This window comes from Carcharhinus amblyrhynchos, chromosome 6 (genome assembly GCF_965287045.1).
Source record: "Carcharhinus amblyrhynchos chromosome 6, sCarAmb.v2.hapA, whole genome shotgun sequence".
Classification (NCBI taxonomy): domain Eukaryota; kingdom Metazoa; phylum Chordata; class Chondrichthyes; order Carcharhiniformes; family Carcharhinidae; genus Carcharhinus; species Carcharhinus amblyrhynchos.
The window spans coordinates 112,822,337-112,844,749 of record NC_137329.1 but is presented as its reverse complement, the minus strand read 5'-3'; the positions used below and the strand labels follow the sequence as shown (position 1 = coordinate 112,844,749).

Genomic DNA, 22,413 nt, shown 5'->3' with positions numbered 1-22,413 from the left:
TTTTCTTGTCTCGTCCTTTCCTGGGACATGCTAGCAATGTCCAAAACTATCTCCCTTTAAACTCTTAAGGGGACCCAGCTATCTAATTGGTCCACGTTGACCTCATAATTTAGTCCAAAGTTTGTGCAGAGTTCAGCACGTACACCTAGCTTTTTATCTCAGCAACAACCTTAGAGTCCACGTTTTGACCTGTCATCCAATTTTGGCTTGCTGTGTGACACAGTTTTTATCAAAGAACAACACAGCACAGGAAACAGGCCCTTCGGCCCTACAAGCCACGCCGCCCATTTTAACACTCAGTGAGTGCCTCATTCCAATCCATCTTCTACCTACGACTTTTGTCTACATCTTGTGGACTCCACAATAAAGGGATGCAAATTTAGGGAATTATATGTGCGCCAGATTAAGGGCGGTCCAATTTAGGGACAATTTATTAACACCAATCAACCTAAAAGCACGTTTTTGGGGTGTGGGAGGAAACCGGAGCACCCAGAGAAAACCCACACACGCACAGGGAGAATGTGCAAACTCCCACAGACGCTGACCCAAGCCGGAGATCCGACCCAGGTCCCTGTAACTGCACCGCAAACAGCGATAGTCACTGAGCTGTCGTGTTGCCTGTCAATTGGTCCAGTTTAAGCGCACACTAACGACGTGAAGCACTGAGCAACTCTTGAAGCAACATCCAAGAGCAGCCCTCGCACGACCCACCACGTGTATGCCCTTTGGCCAACAAGGCGGACCAAATCACTGTGGATGTAAAAAAGAGACATCAATAAACATACAACAGCTTATACAGACATTAACGGAAGATCCCCAATAGCTCCAACATAAGAGACAAGTGAGCCATAAAATTTGTTGGACAGCCAATAGCAATCTATTAATTCCCAGGAGCGTCCTGAGGCTCTTGATCCTCAACTAGATTGTTCTTTTGTATCCCTCCATCTCTAGTCTGCTCATGTGCCTATCTTGGTAAGCCTTAAACAACCCTAGTGTCTGCCTCCACCACCCTACTTGGCAGTGCATTCCAGGCACCCACAACTCTCTGTGAAAAACCTCCCTCTAACATCTGAATTATACCTCGCCCCTTTCACCTTGAGCCCGTGACCCCTCGTGATTTTCACATCCAACCTGGGAAAAAGCTTCCCACTGTTCACTCTACCTGTACCCTTCATAATCTTATATACCTCTATTAGGTCTTGCCTCATTCTCTGTCTTTCCAGGGAGAACAACCCCAATTTGCCCAGTATCTCCTCACAGCTCAGACCCTCCATAACAGGCAGCATCGTGGTAAACCTCCTCTGCACTCTCTCCAAGGCCTCCACGTCCTTCTGGTAGTGTGGCGACCAGAACTGGACACAGTACTCTAAATGTGGTCTAACCAATGCTCTATACAACTGCAACATTAGACGCCAGCTTTTATACTTCCTATAAAGGCAAGCATACCATATACCTTCTTCACCACCTTCTCCACCTGTGCTGCCATGCTGCCACCTTCAAGGACTTGTGAACTTGCACACCTAGGTCCCTCTGTTTCTGTACTCTTAATGGTCCTACCATTTATTGTATAACTCCCCCCTACATTATTTCTTCCAAAATGCATCACCTCGCATTTATCTGGATTAAATTCCATCTGCCATTTCACTGCCCAATTTCCCAGCCTATCTATATCCTGCTGTATTGTCCAACACTGTTCATCACTATCAGCAAGTCCAGCCATCTTCGTGTCATCTGCAAACTTGCTGATCACACCAGTTACTCCATTAAGCAAAAAGCTTAATTCCGTCCATTTTAACAGTGGTAAGAAAACACTTGAATAAGCTTTCTAAAAGCTTATTTTTCTGTGCTGTAAATGTTCTACGTCTAATCATGCTCTGATGATCCTGCGCTGTTTGATGCTAGCATTGGCTTTCTGAATTGGATGCAGTGTTACATTTCCCAGTATTTAAAATTATCCACCTTCAATTCAAAATTCAACAAGTGTGAAGTATTGCTTTGGCACCATACTTCCCTGACCAATAATATTTGATGGTCGTTTCCTGGCAAAGGTATGACTTAGGATCCTGTTAAGAGACATTTAAAGAGAAATCTGAACACCCTGATACAACTATGCTACAAGTTTTTAATAAAAACTATTATTGTATTAAGACATTTAACAAAGCAAATGACACTATCTTAATACTAGTTTATAAAGCCTATGCTATAGCTTAGTTCAAATTTTTCTTCCCCAAGATTTCCCTTGTACATTATGAGAATTTTGAAGGCTTGTTCACTTCTTTAGGGACCAATCCACAAGATATTGTGCAGTCCTCCAGAATTCACTTTAATTCTCCTCAGTGTTCCAGTCTTTTCCAAGATAATATTTTTGGGGGATCTGTCTATTAGCTTCTTGGCTAAATGACCTTCCAACTCCTATTTAGTACCTCACAATTGTGCCTCAGCTCCTTGTTCTGTTTGCAAGCAGATGCCCAACTGCCTTCTCTCAGCTTCCAGGCTAACTCTGCTGACCAATTCCTGCCACAAGGCTCTGTGAGGACCATGTAGATTTGCTTCTTCTAATTGCAAACTAGACACATCTTCCATTTACTTTCTTCTCTCCTTTAAACTGAGCTCGAGTCCCTTCTGCATTTGCTTGGTGAATGATGAAATTAATATTTCTCTGCTTAAAGACAAATAATTATCTCCTGTTTGTGCCCTTAATCCAGTGAGATGCAGCCTATACCAAAGCAAAATTGCATCTGCCTGCTTACTGAGGAAATGTCCAGATAAACTAAAGAACCTTCTACACCCTAGCCTGTCTGTATGACAATGTAGCAAACAGAAATGTAAATTGATTCTACAATCCATATGAATATAATTTGTATCTCTAGGAGAGTTTTGCAAGACTCCTTCCCAGAATTCCTAGCTGTTAACTTCTTTGGGGATATTGATTGGCTCACTGGCTCTTCCAAGGGGTGCAGAAAAGGTTAATCCATTGTTCACTTTAATTCCTATTACTAAAAGTTATATGCTGAAACATATGAATAATGAACTACATATTTGCAACACATGACAATTCCATCAAATTTGAATCAGGGATGAAAATGCTTTGCAGCTGGTGGAAAAATGTGAGTTTTTAAAAGTACTTTTTATGAAACAAAATTAGCATTCTTAGAATTGTTGTCTTTAAGGAAATAACATATTTACAAGTCCTCATTTTGCTCTTGCTTTTAAGGAAGCTCATAAAATGGTACGAGAAGCAAATGTCAAACAAGCTGCAGCAGAGAAACAGCTAAAAGAAGCACAGGGCAAGGTAACTGCTTGGCCATTATTATGAAATTTAGTACAATTTCCCAAGGATAGTTCCGTAATTGTAAGTTTATATCGATTTAATTTTCGTATTCATTGGACATAATGTTTAAAACATTTTCATCAAATGTGACTTTTCTGTTCTCTATTCTGGTCTGAGCCTGATTAATCTTTTATGAACTTTTGTTTTTAATTCATAGAATGCTTGTCAATAATTTTAAAAAAATATGTAAGCAAAGTTGAGCTAAAGTAGTCCCATAAATTTAAATTGAAAAGCAGAATACCATGAATGCTGAAAATCTGAACCAAAAGCAAAAAATGCATTGGGCAGCGTCTGTGTAGATAGAAACAGGTGTAGATAATGTTTGAAGCCACTGTCCTTTCACCAGAATTGGGAGAAGTTAGAGACAAAAAGGAATGAGTGGAACAGTACCTTATCTTTCATTTAGGCACACTACAGCTTTTTGCACTCAACACTGACTTCAGTTAACAGCACCTGCTCTCAGCACACCTCTTGTTTCTTTTCTTGCTCCACCATCTTTGACCCTGGAGGACTAACATTTCTTTCATTGAGCCTCTCGTCTTTCACCCAGTTCCCGACCTTCCTTTTGTCCTTGTCCCAGCCCTTTCTTAAAATGACAATGTACTTACAATTACAACCTAATTATCTCAACATCTCTAACTTTCCCAGTTCTGATGAAGCATCAGTTCTGTTTCTCATCACAAATGCTCCCTAACCTGAGGTTCATCCCAACATTTTCTGTTTCTGCTTGTCCCATGTATCTGAGCCAACGATAACGTAATTATTTTGTTTTACTTAATAGATTGACGTACTGCAGGCTGAAGTGGCAGCATTGAAAACACTAGTCCAGTCCTCATCACCAATATCACCTACCAAGGAGTTTCAGCCGAATACAAAAGCACATTTTAAAAAAGGACATGCTCGAAATAAAAGTACAAGTGCTATGGTTAGCAACAGCCAAGAGCTGAATGTGATGCAACCTATTGTAAGAGATTGTAAAGAGGTAAGTTTTAAAGTTTTTCAAAAGTAAGTTTTGAGTAACATGAGGGTCAATGACTGAGTAATCAAATGGCGCCAATTCGATGTCCAAAGTTAATTGTAACATCAAGATTCATGGTTGTTAATTATATTAATTGCAAACTCCAGTTGAATCATGAATGGCATTACTCAGTAAGTTGCATGAGCCCTCCTCATCCTTCTTGATCTTTGTGCAACCTTTGGCATGGTCAGCTACAGCATCATACGTCAACATCTTTTTTTCTGTGAAATGGTTCTTCTCTTGCCTAGCCAATAAAGTCTGGAGAGGTGAACTACTTGATCCCCATAACTTTCTCTACCATTCCTCCCACCCACCAAATTCTATGGTTGGCTCCTTTTTATTCTCATGTATACATGCTACTCCACCGTGTTTCTTGGCTGAAATCTCGTTCTACGTGTACCTTGCCAACATTCAACTTTACCTCACTATCACCTCTTCAAACCCTCCACTGCCATTCTGTTGTCAGTCTGCTTTTCTGACAATCTGTTCTAGATTAGCTGCAATTCAAAAGTTAGGAAAACCAAAATTGTTACTTTGGACTTTGCCACATATTCCGTTCCCTTTCTTGGGCTGATCCACATTGTATGCAACATTGGCATCCTATTTTGTTTCATTCATAGGCTAGGGGCATCACTAGCTTGACTAGCATTTATTGTCCATCCTTAAAATGCCAGTAAAGCCATTTCAGAGGACGTTTTTAGGGGACAACTACATGGGTCCAGAGTAACATGTACGTGCTATGATTTTTAACAACAATTGACAATGGTCATCATTAGACTGTTAATTCCAGATTTCCTTTTTAAGTTAACCATCTGCCATGAGTCCCCAGAGCATTATCATGGGTCTCTGGATCACCAGTCTAGTGACAATATCACTAAGGCACCACCTCCCTTATTTGACTCTGATTTGAGCTTTTGACCCCATGCCCACCTCTGTGATATCGCTCATCTCTGTAATTATCTCAACCCATCTGTTAAAACCTTCATTTGTAATTTTCTTACCTCCAGAATCAGCAATTCTGTTCCTCTCTTGACCAGCCTTTTGTCTTTCATACTGTATAAATTTGAATTCTCATAAAACTCTGCTGTCTGTATCAAAACCTGTTCATCCATCATCCACGGTGTTACCGATTTACTTTGGTGCTCGTTTCACCAGTGCCTAATATTTAAAATGCTCATTCTTTGTGTTCACATCTCACCTCTGTCCCTATCTCTGTATTGCTGCTACCCTTCAAGAATTCTCTTGTTCTCTAAACCATTCCATGGTCTCTTTGCCCCTCTACCTGGGGCTGCACCTTTTGACTATCTAGAATCTAAAGTCTGGAGTTTTCTCTGAAACTTCTCCTTTTAAGACCCTTATTAAAACTTACCCGTCTTAACATCATCTTCGGCTCTGTTTCAACTTTTGTCTAATTTACGTTACTGTGAAGCACCTGGGACATTTTTCTAGCTTACTGTTTAAAAAATAACAGATCTGATATTGTTCAAGGAACTTCTCGGCCTTTTGGCTAAGATCAAGTGTAGCATCAACATGCTGTGCTTGGTTGAACTCATTAGGTTATATTTTAGCTTCATTTGAAGCAATTTTCAAAAGTGGCATCTCAGCCTTTTTGGCTAAGAAGCAAATGAGATCAAGCTTTGGAGGAGGAGCTATGCCTACTCCAATTAGCTTGGATCATGTCAATCAAGCCCAAGACAGAAGGTGAGAGACCTGTCTTGTCAGCTTGGATCGGGAATGTCTCAACTTGTTGAGACTGTGAATTGGACTTGATTTATTGAATTGGAATAAAAACAAACAAAACAAGGAAGAAAGCTTATTGAGGAGTGTTTTCATTTTTGCTTAACAAATACAGTCTACCACCTGAGTGCTTTTAGTTAGAATGAAAACCCTTGCATCTATGTGCTTATCAGGATCATGGCACCAGGTAAATTCCTGTGATTTTCTTTGAATTGTGCCATTTGATTTTTTTTTTTACGTCCCATCTGAGAGGACAGTCAGTGCTTCATATGAACATACACACAAGGAGCAGGAGTGGGCCATTTCAGCCTCAAGCCTGCTGTGCCCTTTAATAAGGTCATGGCTGATCTGATAACCCTAAATCTACATCCTGCCAATCCCAAACAGCTTATCACCCCCTTGCTTACCAAGAATCTATCCACCTCTGCCTTAAACGTATTCAAAGACGGTCCTTACACAACCTTTTCAGGAAGGGCATTCCAAAGATTCATGATCATCTGAGTGAAAAAAATTGCATAATCTCTATTTTAAATGGATGATCCCTTATTTTTAAGCAGTGACTCCCTAGTTCTAAATTTTGCTGTAACAGGAAACATCATCTTCATGTCCATCCTGACAAGATCCCTCAGAATCTTGTGTTTCAATCAAGTTGCCTCTTGTGTTTCTACTCCTAACCTTTCCTCCTAAGACAACCCACCCATTCCAGGTATTAGTCTTGTAAACGTTCTCTGAACTGCATCCAACGCATTAACACCCATCCTTAAATAAAGTGACACACTAGGGCCCTGTACAACTGAAGCATAACTTCCTGACTTTTGTATTCAATTTCTCTCTCAAGTTGTAACATTCTATTAGCTTTCCTAGTTACTTGCTGTACCTGCATACTAGCCTTTTGTGATTTATGTGCTAGGACACCGTGATCCATCTGCACCTCCAAACTCTGCAATTTTTCATCATTTAGATAATATGCCTCTTTCAATTTCATACTTTCTCACATTATATTCCAATTGCTAGACCTTTGCCCACTCACTTAACATATCTATCTATATCTTTTTGTAGCCTTGGCTTAACATCTCAACAGAGCAACACCTCAAAGTGCAGCACTTCCTCTGGAGTATTAATATAGTTTGTGGAGTAGGTAGTGAACCTGCAATTTCTGACTGTGTGCCAACGAAGTATGTATCACTGAGACTGGATCAGTTGAAGTACAGTCTTAAATTTGTGAAAAGTGGCTTCCTAGTTTGGATGTGAAATTTAAATTATGCAGATACACAAAATCTTTGCTCTTATCCCAATCAAAGCTACATTTGCTACAATCTTAACACATCCCATTGTCATTCTGGAAGTAAATTGAGTTAACAGTCTATATAGCACAGTTTAATTGCAATTTCAAAAAAAAGACAGTTTTAACAATTAATAAATAAATAGTTTTGAACTATCCAAAGTTAGGAATTAACAATTTGCTTTCACTTTTACTAACAGTCTATTGTGTAAATTTGTAAAAGGTTGATTCGCTTCTGTTTGGTGAATTTAAAGCATGGAAAGAAGAACCAACAATCGATAGAACTTGCTGTTTTTTAGACCGAGTTTATAAAGAAGATATCTATCCTTGCTTGACGTTTTCAAAAAGTGAGGTAAGAACAAGCACAAATCAACAATATAGTTAAAACTAATAAAGTTAATAATGTAGAGCTGAAATCAGAGGTGCTTACTTTGTAGGTTGTGCTTAAAGTTGAATCTAGGCTTCTTTAGTTCCAATGTACTTTGATCAGAGGGCATCCCAAGTAGAATGATTCTGTAAATGTATTTTAGGTCAGTGGTTTTGATGTAGATTGACAACCTCAATGTTTTGAGTTCAAATCCTACAATAGCAAATTGAACTTTTTTTTCTCATTTCTAACTTGTGCACCAAAAATATAGTCATGCAATTAAACAACTATTCACTAATATCCTTCAGAGATCAGACTAAGGCAATCTTAGTCAATTCTACAAAGTTGTCCTCCTCAACATCAGTGGACTGATGCTGAAGTTAGGAGCACTGTGTTTCACAGAGGAACAGGAGCAGGTCATTTAGCCAATTAAGTCTGTTTAATTATTCAGTTAGATTATGTGTGATGCATTCTCACCTTAGCTTGATTCCCATGTCTAAGAAAAGATTATTGATGTGTAAATCTATTGACCTCAGTTTTGAAAGTTTCAACTGACTTAGCACCCCCACAGATTTTTGTGGAGACAATTCCAGGTGTTTACTATGCAGTCAAATGTTGAATTAGATTCATATATTCATTTTGGAAAGTTTTTTATCATTATCAAAATTTAAGATGAAGAAATGCTGACTTGATGTAATAAGTTAAACCATTTTTTTAGATTGTAAAAATTATCTTTCCCTCTTCTGCAGCTGGCTTCAACGATTCTTGAAGCAGTGGAAGGTAATACGCTTAGCATTGAACCAGTTGGATTTCAGCCTCTTCCTGTTGTGAAAGCTTCTGCACTGGAGTGTGGAGGACCCAAGTAAGTTGAACTTGAATTTTCCTACTTTTCATTTTTGAATGTTAGTCCTGCAATTAATTTGATTTGATTGGGGGAAAATTTATGTACTTTCCTTTTTATAAGTTTCAGTAATTGATGGAGGATCCAAGACATGGTGGTCATTTTTAATTACTTTTTAGTCAATTGGATATCAGAAGACAAGAATTCAATGTGTTGAATAATTCATTGAATGTAAGAATGCAGCTAGAGGAGGCTATCTGTACCATCTGAGTTACTTGAAATTATTAATGGAATAATTGGTATTCTTTAATTTTTTTTTACTATTTGATTTTACATTTTGCATCAGGATATTTTAACTTCACTACTGGGGATTGGTATGAATAAACTGTTTGGGAATAACCAATACAAAGGAATTCATAATTGTACTGCGTATGGTGGTTCTTGATGTATTGGACTCTTTCTTAGGTATCAACTTTTGAATTTTTCATGTTAAAATGTAACCGTAATATCTATATGGTCTAACATTAAAATTTTTGAGTATGTGCACATTATCTTTGGTCAGCTTTTTCCATTTAAAAATGTCCATGTTCACATTTCTGATGAAACTACCTATACTGTCATGTTGTAATAACTCTCCTGCCAATGGTATAACTGTGGAACTTCAGTCTTGTTTCCTATCTCCTCAGCCTATACTGTACTAATATGCTCCAACCAACTCTACTTCCCTGCTTCCCAGGTTACTTTAAGGTGTGTTATTTAACTTGTGTCTTTCTTGAAAATGGAAACTGAATTATGCTTGGTCCAACTGTCCTCCACTTTCTAACACCACCATTCAATGATCACACCTGGTTTTGATTTCCCATATGAAAAGCTGCATTCACTAAAAATCATATGTCTGCATGTGGTTCCTGTCTACAAAATTTCCTGTTATGTTTTTCATTAACCTTTTTTATTATTGTTACTTACACACGCAAGTAAGCTGCTTATGTAAATGATTCATGGTAATCGTACAATCTGACCATAGAGTGGTCCACATTTATCGCTCAAGATACTTTGTGAAAATTGTCTCACCTGTGTTACGATATTAGAAATGATCAAATCGTATACATCTATGAAACACAGATTCAGATTGCTGACCCCAATGAGACATGGTACAAAACATATATAGATGAAGTCTTTCTTTATTTCAATTAGGTTTATTTTTTAAAAAAGCGTGTTTGGACTTTGTTTGCTTTCAAAATTATTTAAGGGTTAAATGTATTCCATTTTGAGAGATTATTAGGTATTAACCAGACTGCTAATTATAAAATCTAACTATTGTTTGAAACTAACATTTAACTTAAGAAAAGCTATCTAGTAGACTAGGAAAACTTAGCACTGAGGCAAAGTGTGGAGTAATACTGAGGTAGGAGGATTCTGAGGTGCTATGTCGGGTTTTATAAGCAGCTAAAACAGGCATGTTTTCCTCTAAGATATGAGCCCAGAGGATGTAAAAAGCCTTGAGATCATAGAATCATAGAACCCTACAGAGCAGAAAGAGGCCCTTTGGCTCATCGAGCCTGCACCAAACACAATCCCACTCAAACCCTACCCCCATATCTTTATATATTATACCCACTAATCCCTCTAACCTACGCATCCTTGGACGGTAAGGGGCAATTTTTTAGCATCAGCCACACAAACTATTCTGGTTAGTCAAGTAACACATAGTAAACTGTGGGGCTAAAGGTAATTGGGTATTGGGAGGGGTTAATTGATAAGAGTCAGGATAGAAGAGGCCCTCCTGATCAGTTTCACACAGTAGTGAAATCTAGAATGAAGAAAACGAGACAAGAGGTGAGGGACAGAGAGGTTGCGAGGAGAGATACTGGAAGAGAGAGAAGTTTGAAGATTAGAAGCTGCAAGAATAGTAAGTTATTGTGTACCTAGAATAATACAGAAAGTATAAAACCTGCATTAAATTTTAAACCACTGGCTAAGTTGTTTTCCCAAGAACCTAACGAACATATTCTGACATTATTTCACTAAAGCTGTCTCACAACTGGATTTTGTGGCCAATGCATTCCCATAACTATTCAAGACTCAGAACCCCTTAAAATAAAACTGCTGCCTTGATACTTAAGATGGTTTTGTATGTATTCCTGTACACGTGCTTAGGGAACTTACTGATCCATAGCCTTCAGTTGATTTTATTGTTCAAGCAAAGTACCAGTGTATATTACCTCTTGAAGCTTGCAATTAAAATCATCTCCCTCATATGTTGATTATTTAAAAAATTTTAACATAAGCATTGTATGAAAAGTTAATCCATGAGTTTGGCTACAAAAACCACTAATAAAATCAATGAGATCTTCTGGGCCAAATACTTGGAGAGAAAATATGCACCTAAATATATTGTTGCTATCATCTTTAACAAAGATGCTTTTTCTTTTAAATATTGATGGATTATGGAAAGACTTTTCTGTGCTTTGTATCTATGTCTGTGATCAGTCATTGGATTCAAAACCATATCCCTATTGACGAGTTCATTTTTAAATTAAATAAACATAGTTGTGGTAATTAAAAGTTTGGAAATGCTTAGATTAGGCAGCATCTGTGGATTGGGGTGGGAGTGGAAAAGAAGAGAAATAGGACAAATCACCAAGATCTAAGATTACAATAACAAAAGGGATAGTTCCTTCCCTGACACCCTGGTGCACTCCACAAACACCCACAACAGCATCTTGCCTTCCCATGATATCTTGCAAGCAAGCACATATCTGCTATTTATCTGCTCCTTTCTCATGACCTTAAGCCTCAAAAGCTCCTTCCAGATGAAATGGTGATTTACGTATACGTCTTCCAATTTAGTAAATTGCATTGTTATGATCTCTGTAATGGTTTTAATTTTTGAACCTGAAATCCCAGGTATTTACTAAATGAATGAAACCATACATTTAAACAAAAGAATCTTGCTACACCAGAAGTCAAAGAGCATGATCTATAATAAGCACTTTGTCGTTACTTTAAAACAAATGTCTTAACTCCACTTTCCTTCTGTACGCATTAATCCTGTGCCCAAAAACCCTCAAATTTGATACCAAACAAAACTGTCTACAGTTCATGTACTGTAAATGGGCTGAGATTTCTTGGACCTTCTGTTTACTTCCAGTAGGATTGGCCCTTCAAATCTCTTTCAATGTTCTAAGGCACCAAATTCACCCTCCAACATTGGCATCTCTGATGTCTTAAGCATAGCAATCCAGGTCAGAACTGTCCCGATTCTGTACTCTTTCAGGAACTTTTGCATCTAAAACTGACTCTCTCTCTCCCTCCCTCACCTCAGCTTGGTTATTCCAGAAATTCGATTCACTGTCAATTGATTCTCTTAATAAGAGTTTTAGCTCCTTTTGCCAACAGGAGAATTTCAAACAAATTTTGCTGAAAAACAGTTTCCTTTACTCCAGATTGTTCATGACTTCCAAACTAATACTGTTTGAACTGAACCATCCTTAGGAACTTTTCCTTACACTTTGCTTCTAATCTGCTCACCTCTATAACTAACTTGTTGATCCTTTTTTGCCCATTGTTTATCTCTCAGGTAGCCTGGTCCCATGATCATTTACTGAATCTAGCTGTTTTATTTAACCAGAAATCCAATCCCAGTTTTAAAGAGACAAGAAAACCTATTTTTAAAAATGTTATGTTCCCACCCAAGACCACATGTTCACAATGCAGTTTGCTCAATATTGGGGAGACCAAATGTAGATCAGGTGACTGCTTTGTGGAACATCTCCATTCAGTCAGCTAGTATGGCCTCAGACATCTGATCACCTTATTATTTTAATTCATCTTGTTCCCAAGCTGACCTCTCTGTTCTCAGGCTTCCTGCAGTGTTCAATAAATCTCAATGCAAGCACCTCTTCTTCTTTTGATTAGGCATATGGCAGCCTTGCCGACTCAACGTTTGACTGCAATAATTTCAAACCATAACCTCTGTCCCATTTTGTTTCCTTTTTCTTGTCTGACTATGATTTTATTTTGCTTTTGGTTGACAGCTGTTGATTATTTTGTTGCTTATATCCCAAGTCACCAATCTTGTTTTTTTACTTGTCCTATTACTGCTTCCTTTTGGCCTTCACCTTCAGCCCTGTTGCAGATTTTCCCACCCTCCCCAGTCCCACTGCCCTGGCCCTTGGTTGCTCTGGCCCATTTAACTCTGTTTCTCAGTCTAAAGATACTGCTTGATGTGCTGAATATTTTCAGAACTTTGTTTGCATTTCAGTTTATATTTGCTATTTTCATTTCAGATTTCCAGCATCCACAGTATTTTGCCTTTGTATTAGGTTTCCTGTGGTGTTAGTCATGAGTAGTTCAGGCCAAGAGCATGCATGGAATGCTGAAGAATCTGGATTATGCATGTTAACAGTCAATGAAATTAAGACATTTAGCATGATGGTACCCTATGGCATGTGGCAAATCTTTTTTAATCTCGTAGATTTGTATCCATTTTGCATTGGTACATTATGTACAGGAATTTACTTTGTATTCTAAACTGGCTGATTCAGTGATCAATTGATCAACTGACAGTTTGATCTCAAGTTCACAAATTCAAAGCTTATGTCAATATTTCTAAATCTGTGTTGCTTACTTAAACAGCTTGATATTAAATATAAGCATCTGCTCCCTCCATTACTTGTGTACCTGGCTGCAATGTGTTCTTTCTACAGCATGCACTGTAGCATCCCACCAAGGCTTTATTGGCAGCATCTTCGTAACCTGTGATCTCCACCAGTTAGAAGGACAAGGGGAGTAGGTAAATTGGAACATCATCCCCCTCCATGTCACATACCAACCTCATATGGTCATACATCCCCATTTGTTCATGGCTGTTGGGCTGAATTCCTGAAACTATGGACCTCAACAGCATTGTAAGAAGAGCACATTGATTGCAGCAGTCCCCAAACAACTTCCCAAAGGCTACTGTGATTAGACAATAAATGCTTGTCAGCAATGACCATATCCCAAGAATGATTTCTAAAAATGACATTTATGTCAGTCTCCGTGTTGGACATTTGTGTGTGTTTGTCACTCATTCTGTTGTATTTTGTAATGTACCACTTTTCACTGCTGCTTGTATTTGGCTATATACGCACTCTTGCTTTACATACATTTGTATAATTTTGTGTATATTTAAATGTATCAGCACCATTTTTAGCAAGTATACCACCACATGTAGAATTTTTCTAAAAAGCTGAAGTTTCTTAAGGAATCTGCAGAACAAATTTTGACTAACGGAACTGATTTGAACTTATGATTGAACCTTTCTATATATGGAATGGAATAAGGCCAAAAAATTAGCAATGCTTAAAGAGACGGATTTTTTTAAGCAAAGATGAATATTCCTTTGATTCGTACAATTTAGAGATTCGGGATAAACTAAAATTTGAGTAAAACCGTATAATGTTTCTGTTGCAGTTGGTGAGTCCCAGTATGTCTAACTAATATGTTTGCGTTTCTTCATTGTTCTGCAGTCTAAAATTAACAAGAAGTCAGTGAGTTGTTGAAAATCTGAAACACATACTTAACATGAATACAGATTCGGCAACAAATGTTCAACAATCACATGTGAATAAAATTTGCCATCTCATGGTAGAAACAAATGTGTGATTCTTTGTTCATCCTAATGAATAAGGCTTTGTGCTCTTAATTATTTTTCTAGGTTAGGTTACCTCCCTTATTTTCCTAAAGCAGAAGAGTTCAGTTGCCATTTATTGGTTTTTTTTACCACAAATGGTTCAACTGGTGTTCTGAAGATTTTTTTTTTGACAATATCAAGGAAGTTTTCTTTGAAGCTTTTCAGACTTGATGTATTTATCAATGCCCTTGCAACATTTCCTGTACGTATTTTAGGGCCCCTTTTAAAGCTGGTCTATTCCTGGCTTTAAAATTGTTGCATGGTACATCGTTAAAAGCATGTTTTTGGTGTCTAATGTTGCAAAACATTACATTGTTGTATTTAGACTAAATGCAGGTCAACAATTTCCAAGATAATTAATTCAATCAAGACATTGAAGTTTGATTTATTGTGCCCAGATGCAGACACTGCTTGGAGTTTTGTTCAACATCTCTCACTTTAGAGGAAATAGAGAACCGATTATAAACTGGAAATATTTATGAATAATTGAGGCACTATCGGGGTCACTACTGGAAAAATAATCACTCCATCTTCCATCTGTCATTGTGTTGCCCACTTTCTGCCCTCCTCATAGCTTACATTTCCACCAAGTTTTGTCATCAGCAAACTTTAGTATATTACTTTTGATCTCTTAATCTGTCATCAGGGTAGGTTATAAACAGCTAAGATCTGAGCACTCATCTTTGTGGCACTCTATTTACAGCCTGCCAACTTGAAAATGCCCTGTCAACCCTTATTCTTTGCTTCCTAAGTGTCGACCAATCTAACCATGCTAATATGTCGCCGACATGATGAGTCCTTGTCTTAACTTTTTGTGTGACGTTTTGCCTTTTGCAAATCCAAAAATACAATATCTAATGCTTCCCCTTTTACTACTGTAAAAGTTTATATCTCTAAAATATTTGAAGCATAACTTCCCTTTATAAAATGCATGTTGACTTTGTCTGATCATACTAAGATTTTCCTGAAATCTGACGTCAGGCTAAATGGCTTCCTGTTTTTTTTCTGCCCACTGGTGTTAGGGTGCTGTAATTGGTTTCAAAGTCCCTAGCTTTAAGATAGCAGTGTGTCCTTCACATTGCCCAAAAGGAAGTGAGCAATGGCATCAGGTTGTCAGATTAGGAAGCAAAACAGTATGACATATGGATGTGGATTAAGAACCATTTGGACCTTTTTCATCAATGCTTCAGAATCTAATTGCCCCAGCTCGCAGGTAAATCAGTTCCAAAATACATACTGTAATAACATGAATTTTACAGTCACTGGTGAAAAGACAGCACTTGCTATTTACCTGGCTGCCCATTGCCCTTGATGTATTTTGTGGGTTAGAGCGCAGACTTGCTCTAATCCAGCATTTGATCCACTGAACAGTAGTATTAATTCAGTATTAAAGAATGACCTGATCTGTGAGGAAGCTCGCAGGAAGAAAAATAAAGATTGGGATTAATAGAGAGAAATAAGAGATGGTAGAATTTAATTTTGATATATTGTGATACAGTGCCTTTAAGAAATGTGTTTGTATGTTTCTGTGCAGAATTTTTTTAACAGCCCTTTCCGTTGTATCAGTGCCATGGGATGTATATCTGGCAGCCCTGTCTTGTTACTGCATCTGCATATTTGCCCCAAATTGCTGAAATATTTCTTTTAATCTGGACTAATACTGTTCTGTTGGTATTTTCTTGCCGTTTTGCAGAGTAGAGCTTGATTAGGCTAATTGACAAGGAACAAGTCATATGACTGAGTGGAGCTAGGCTTCAACAGTAAAATTGACTCAGTTGCCTTGTGGGAGCTGGGGAAAGAAATAGCAGCTGTGTCTCTGGAGACTGGGGTCTTCCAGAGACTACAGGATGGGTGTCGGGGTTGAGGTGTGTGTGTGTGTGTGTGTGTGTGTGTGTGTGTGTGTGTGTGTGTGTGTGTGTGTGTGTGTGTGTGACTTAGTGCAAAAAAAAGCTCCTGAAATCTAACTTCTTTAGGGGGCGTGTGGGGTTTAAATTACCAGAAAGCTGGCTGATAGCAGGAGACAGCACAATTGCATTGTGCAGATCTAACACTGAGCACAGCAAAGAGACCCATCCCATAGCCTCTGCATATAACTGGCCTCTGTGGCATAAACCTGGCACCCCCAACACACCACTGTGGGACACTGCAGCCGATGGTCTGGCACTGCCTAAGGGCATCAGCCCCCTTTCCCTGACTTCCTGGGGGAGGGGGGGACTTTCAATGGCTTCCAGTTCTACCGACGAGGCCATCACGTTTGGCCCTTTTACTGGGGATCAGCTGTGTTTCTCGCTGGAGAAACCTCCCCTGATGAGGTCACACAGGCAAGTGAGGCCAGTTGATTGAATCCCAAGCTCACTAATTCCACTCATGACATGGAAATTCCATTTACATAATTTAATCAGCCTCAGATATTTGATACCAGTAAGATCACAAGAGATGAGAAACCGGGTGTGAACCTGATTTCTCGGCTCTCACGATCATACTGGCTCACCCCACCCATTGGGTGGCAGGCAAGAAGGTAAGATTGGCCACATTGGGCTTTTTTTTTATTGTACAGCTGGGGAGGTCGTCATAATTTGATGCAGAGGTTAAGTATCCATTCAGTTGATTCAGCTGATGCACCAAGAGTAATTATGAAGCCACCAGGAATGGATTTCTCAGGGCATGGGTTCAGAATGTGAATGATAGTATGACCACAGTCACAATTTGAGCTGTTAGAAGCTTGTGTACATATCTCCCATGGCTAGTCCCCAAGTGGCTGAAGGTATATTTTCTGAGGAATATTGAAACTTGGGATTTCAGCACTCTGGTCAGTTACCAGGTTGCAGTTAGTCATGTTTTGCACACTTGCTGGTTGGCTGCATAAGGATGTGGGCCTGTCATCACTTTGCAGAGTGAGTGTGTTCTAATAAGGGCTACAGAATTTTAGACAAATGTGTGGGCTGCAAAGGGAAGCCCAGTATCACTGGGAGCATATTATTTTGCAGTGATGTGGCTCAGCTCTTACAGGAGGCTTACAACTGTTCAACTAAATTGAGCTATGCTGATGATAATGGAGATAATAATGACTCCTATTAAACTAGCCTGATTGCCAGTCCTATCTAATATAGTTCTTCTGACAGCAGGCAACAAATCATCTTAACTTGTTGTTTGAGGTACAAAGCATACTACATCTTAGTATGTTTGAAGATGTGCTGAATCCACTAAGCTACTGTCTTGGCTCAAGGCATTCCATTGGACGGTAATTCTAAGGAACCTAGATACCAGCCCCAGACAGAAGAATAACTAATGATGCACATACCAGTCCAGCTGCTAGGACATGATCTCCCAAGCCACCTCTAAGGTTAATCGTTTCAGATGTGCGATGTTCAAATATACTGCAATAGCAATAAATGGGGCCTTTATGACTACAGTCCCCCGTCCCCACTCTCTCTCTCCCATCCCACTTTGACTTGACTGTGAATGCAGTTGCCATCGTAATAAATAAATAGCATATGAAGTGTCAACGCTATAATTGGGCTGCCACTCTAGTCAACAGTTTTACTAACCAAAGCATCCCTTGTGGGGTGCTCCCTTGGAGTGAGCCTGTTAAGAATATTGCATTAGCTTCTAGTCTTGAATGAATTCAAAAGCCAAGCATAGATCAGTCTGCTGAATGGGTAACCTCACAATAGGGTCTACTGTGCCAACATCCAGGTGAATGCTGTAGGTTATTTTGCCTCATCACCATGAATATGGTTGTGAAGGTAGATCTAGATTATTAATCACTTATGGGTTAGATTTTACTTAGATTTGACAGGAATGTTCCCCAAATAATTATCACTTGAATGGGACTCCCTTTCAGTGGTTATCATCTATAAAAGTCCAAACAGTCAAACTTGGATATATCTGAAGGAATGTATATACAAAGGAAAAGCATTGCAGAATTGCTCAGTTGTGTAACTAGACCTAAAAAGACACATGGAGGACAGAGGCTCCTCTATGGTTGTTAAGCTAACTTTTGCTTGAATTTTTATTTGCCTGAGTGTTTTTGAAGTAACAACAGGTGTTATCACATACCTCCACACTCATCACCAGACAGGTTTGCATATTATGCAAAGTGCATCTCTGTTTTTCCTCCTGGGCCAGTGAGGAAAGTTTGAGCTTGCATTATTTATTTAGTTGCCACATCAAAAACTAACATGTGGCTAGCACATTATTCCAGTATCCTGGAATAATGTGCTTGCTTTTGATGAACTTTACAAAGACTAAACAAAGACATAGATATACGTTTTACCTTTCATATACTAAAGTCCTAAAGTGCTTTATGGTCATTGAAGTACTTTTTGAAGTGTAGTCACTGTTTGTGAAGTAGGTAGCCAATTTGCACAGAGCAAGTCCCACAGACAACAATGTGAAGTGACCAATCCCATGCTGTTCATAATGGTACCATGACATCTTTTGTGTTAACCCAAGAGGGCAGTTGGGGCCTTAGTTAAAGATTTAGTCTAAAAGGCTGCATCTTCAGCAATGCTATAATGAAATGTCCATCTTAATTTTGTACTTAAGGTTGTATTTGATTCTATATTCTTCTCACCCTGAGGATAAAGTCCTGCAAATTAGCCATGACTGACACATTATTGTCTTAAATTTAGAAACTGCTTGGGCTCCAAGCTAGTCTAAAGGTCTAACTCTTTAGAAACCCACTGCCTGATTACATATATTAAAATAATAATTACTATTTCTATGTGGATGAAAGAGGAGCAATGTCAGATTATCTGCTGTGGGAAGACTGATTATTTAAAGAAATCCAGCTTCTAACTGCAAAGTTTCTTCTAATCCATGATTTCTGATCTATTGGTATTATTGGGGGATTTGTTTATTGCTTATTTTCATTTCTATTACTTAAGGAGCATTGTTAATTCTGGATAATTTCTAACCCAACACAAGCCATGTTGCGAAATAGAATGGGCTAGCTCAGCAGTGAAATAAATCATAGAATAATTGCAACATAGATGCCATCAAGGCCTATGTTTACAAAGGGTTGATGGCATTATATCTTCTCTATAATTATGACAATTTGTATTTATATAGGGGTAAAACTTCTTCAAAAGAATGATAAGGACTGTTTTTATTGCAGCTAAAATTAATATTTGAACACATTTTCAAAAACCTGTTGTTACCTATAATGAGGTTAGCTATTAAATCTGTCAATTTGGTGAGGGTAGTTTTTAAAAATACAGTTTATCAAATTTATTTTGCATGAAACACAAAAATCTCATCTTTATTCTTGCTTTTCATTTTATGTTTTGCTGAAGCTGCTTTTCTTTCTTCCTGTTGTTTTGCATCCTGACGTTTTTTCCTCACTTCTCTATATAGTGGACGGAAAGCTGAAATTGTAAAGTAAGTTATTTTTGCACTTGATATTGAATCCTTCTCTAGAAAGCCAATATTAGTTTAGCTGCCTCTTTAAGGTTTACTCAAGTAACAAACAAAACATTGGTATACAAAATTGTGCTTTATTACAGACAATTATTTTCAGATAATCCACAAAGCTGGATAATGATTAATAGGGCTGCAAGTTGTGAATCCTTAGGCAAGAATTGTGCTTCAAAATTATTACATTGTAGTTTAAAACCCTATTATTTTTCAGAAAACTTTCTCACCAGGGTATGTTAATCTGGGTTCACCGATATGTCCTTTACTCACTCAGTGTTTTGTTATTGAGCATGTTGATCATTGAGAAAATAAACCAGTATCGAAAGACCTATGTTACAACTTACAATGGTAGTGATAACCTGTACATAGTGTCCAAAACTTTTATTAGCGCAATAGATGCTACTGAAAATTTGGGTTCAATTAACTCAATCATTTGTTGATCAGATGGCACAGTGGTTAGCAATGCTGCCTAACAGCACCAGGCCTGGATTCAATTCCAGCTTTGAATGTCTGTGTAGAGTTTGCTCCCCATGTCAGCCTGAGTTTCCTCTGGGTACTCCTCCTTCCTCCCATGGTCCAAGGATGTGCAAATGAGGTGGATTGGCCATGCTAAATTGTCTCTTTGTATCCCAAGGTGTATAGATCAGGGGAGTTAGTGGGGTAAATATTTGAGCTTATGGGGTTGGGCCTGGGTAAGATGCTCTATCGGAGAGTTGGTGCAGACTCAGTGGGCCAAGTGGCTCTCTTCTGCATTGTAGAGATTCTATGATGTCAGGTAGATGTGGGATCGGTTCCCCTCATTTGTGGAGAAAAAGAGTTCAGGTTTGCACTTCTGACTGATAGCCACTCCCTCCTGTTGGAAAGTGGATGGACATTGGGTGAGAATAGGACTGATTCTGTTCTGGTGCCAATTGTTATAACGTAGCTACCACTTATTGGATTTACATGAAGAACAATCATTTATAGAGAGTGAATTCAATTTGGATGCATTGTCCCTTCTGAGGAATCCATGCTGTTTATGATGCCTGTTTGATAAAGTTTGACCTGCAGTTTATCCTGTTCAACAGGTAAGGTAGCATCAGTAAAAATTACTTTGTAGGATTGTAAAAACTTAGCTGATTTACCACATTCAGCAATTGAAACCTGCCATCTTTACTCTGTTTAACCAATCTGTGACTCGGGTCCACCACCAAGCTGGTTGATTCTTATCTGTCTTCTGAAATAGCCAAAGAAGCAATTGGCTGTCTCAACTTTTGTTCCAGTGGCCTTTTTTTTTGTAACACAGATGCTGGACCTTTTGGAAATCGATTTTTAAAATCTTGAAACTTCTCATTATTGAAACCATTTGATAGCTTGAATCAAAGATCTTCCATGCCAAATTGTTCTGCACATTTTACATTTCTTTAAATTATTTTGTATCCGAACTGATTTCTGTTGTGGAAGAGACCTATTTTTCCCATTTAATTTCTTCCATGCAGAGCTAAAGCAGTTAGATTAAAGGAATAATCAAGAAATTTATCTTTTGTGCCATGGTAGCAAAAGGGAAAGCATTTTAAGAGTCTTCTGCTTACCCAGTCATTTCACATTAAAGAACAATTAACTAAATGCGAAACATTTTGTGATGCCCAAGGAAATGTTAAAAGTTTGGTTTTTAAGCATGCATTACCATCCGCAGTAATTTGCTTTTATCTGTTCCCATGCCTGTTTGGATTGGTGGAATACACAGGGATGCAGGCCATCTGGCAGTTTTACAGGAGGCAACATTCTTGAGTAATTTTTCACAGTTCACTTACTTAGCATTGATAATTAGAAATTATCACATAAAACAAACCAATCAGAAAAGTTGTGTTTTGAATGCAAACGCTTCCCTTATAACAATACAACTGTACTTAAGATCAAGATATTAGCAGCTTGAAGTTGAGTATTGTATTCGGGCACTTGTGCTTCAGATTTGTCAGATTAAAATATTGTTGTATTTGTGATCCTTTGCTAGAATTCATCTGTCTTTTATTAGAAATGTTGATATTTGTATTTGTGCTATGCAAATTAATATTCTAATAGCTGAGTTACTCATAATAAAACCAGTGTTTTTCTTTTTCTTTTTGAAGCAGAGTCACTAATTAAGCAGAACAGATTCCTCAAAATATCTCCCCATGTGCTGTTGTGTGCAGATCATTTACTCCACTATCCTAAAAATCTAGTTGCTATAGCTGTGGCATAGGAAAAGTTGCATGAGATGTACCTGTTTAAAAAAAAAAGTTTTGCCATGTTTCAGAAACAAAGCAGAAGGAAAAAACAAAACAAAGAACCATTTTGTCAAGACACTAGACCAGCATCATTAGAATGAGTAGTTGGTGTTGTAAGTATGTTATTGGATTAGCAAGCTGGCACTTTGATATCTTGAAGTGATTTAAAAGAAACCTGGAAGGAAAACCTGGCAGCAGTGAAAGGAAAACATGAAACTATTGATTTTCTTTGTGGAAACTCAGCTGGTTTGTTAATTTTTAAGGATTGAAACCGGTCATTACCTCGTCTGGTTATATGTTACTCCAGTTCCAAACCATTGTGGTTGGCTTTTATTGCCTGCTGAAATGGCCTTGTGAGCCACTTCGTTGTATTAAACCGCTCAAAGAGCTATTTTCTTGCACCACTATCACCACCTTGAGGGAATGAGGGACGGGCAATAAATGATGGATTTGCCAGTGATGCCCACTTGATAAGGATGATTTTTTTAAAAAATGC

The 22,413-nt window shown here is 38.3% G+C and overlaps 1 protein-coding gene across 10 annotated transcripts in view; it reads left to right on the top strand.

Moving 5' to 3' along the window:
- The window catches only part of rab3ip (RAB3A interacting protein (rabin3)), a 70,444-nt gene that overhangs the window by 41,609 nt on the left and 6,422 nt on the right, over window positions 1–22,413 (top strand). For 6 of the 10 annotated variants that reach the window (XM_080191219.1, XM_080191214.1, XM_080191216.1 and 3 more), the window contains exons 5-9: window positions 3,215–3,292; window positions 4,113–4,313; window positions 7,592–7,720; window positions 8,485–8,597; window positions 19,612–19,635. In XM_080191219.1, coding sequence (XP_080047345.1) covers window positions 3,215–3,292; window positions 4,113–4,313; window positions 7,592–7,720; window positions 8,485–8,597; window positions 19,612–19,635 — 545 coding nt within the window. Of the gene's footprint in view, window positions 1–3,214; window positions 3,293–4,112; window positions 4,314–7,591; window positions 7,721–8,484; window positions 8,598–9,262; window positions 9,718–12,865; window positions 14,192–19,611; window positions 19,636–22,413 lie in introns of those variants that run through there. The other 4 variants (XM_080191222.1, XM_080191221.1, XM_080191223.1 and 1 more) reach the window with 3 other exon arrangements.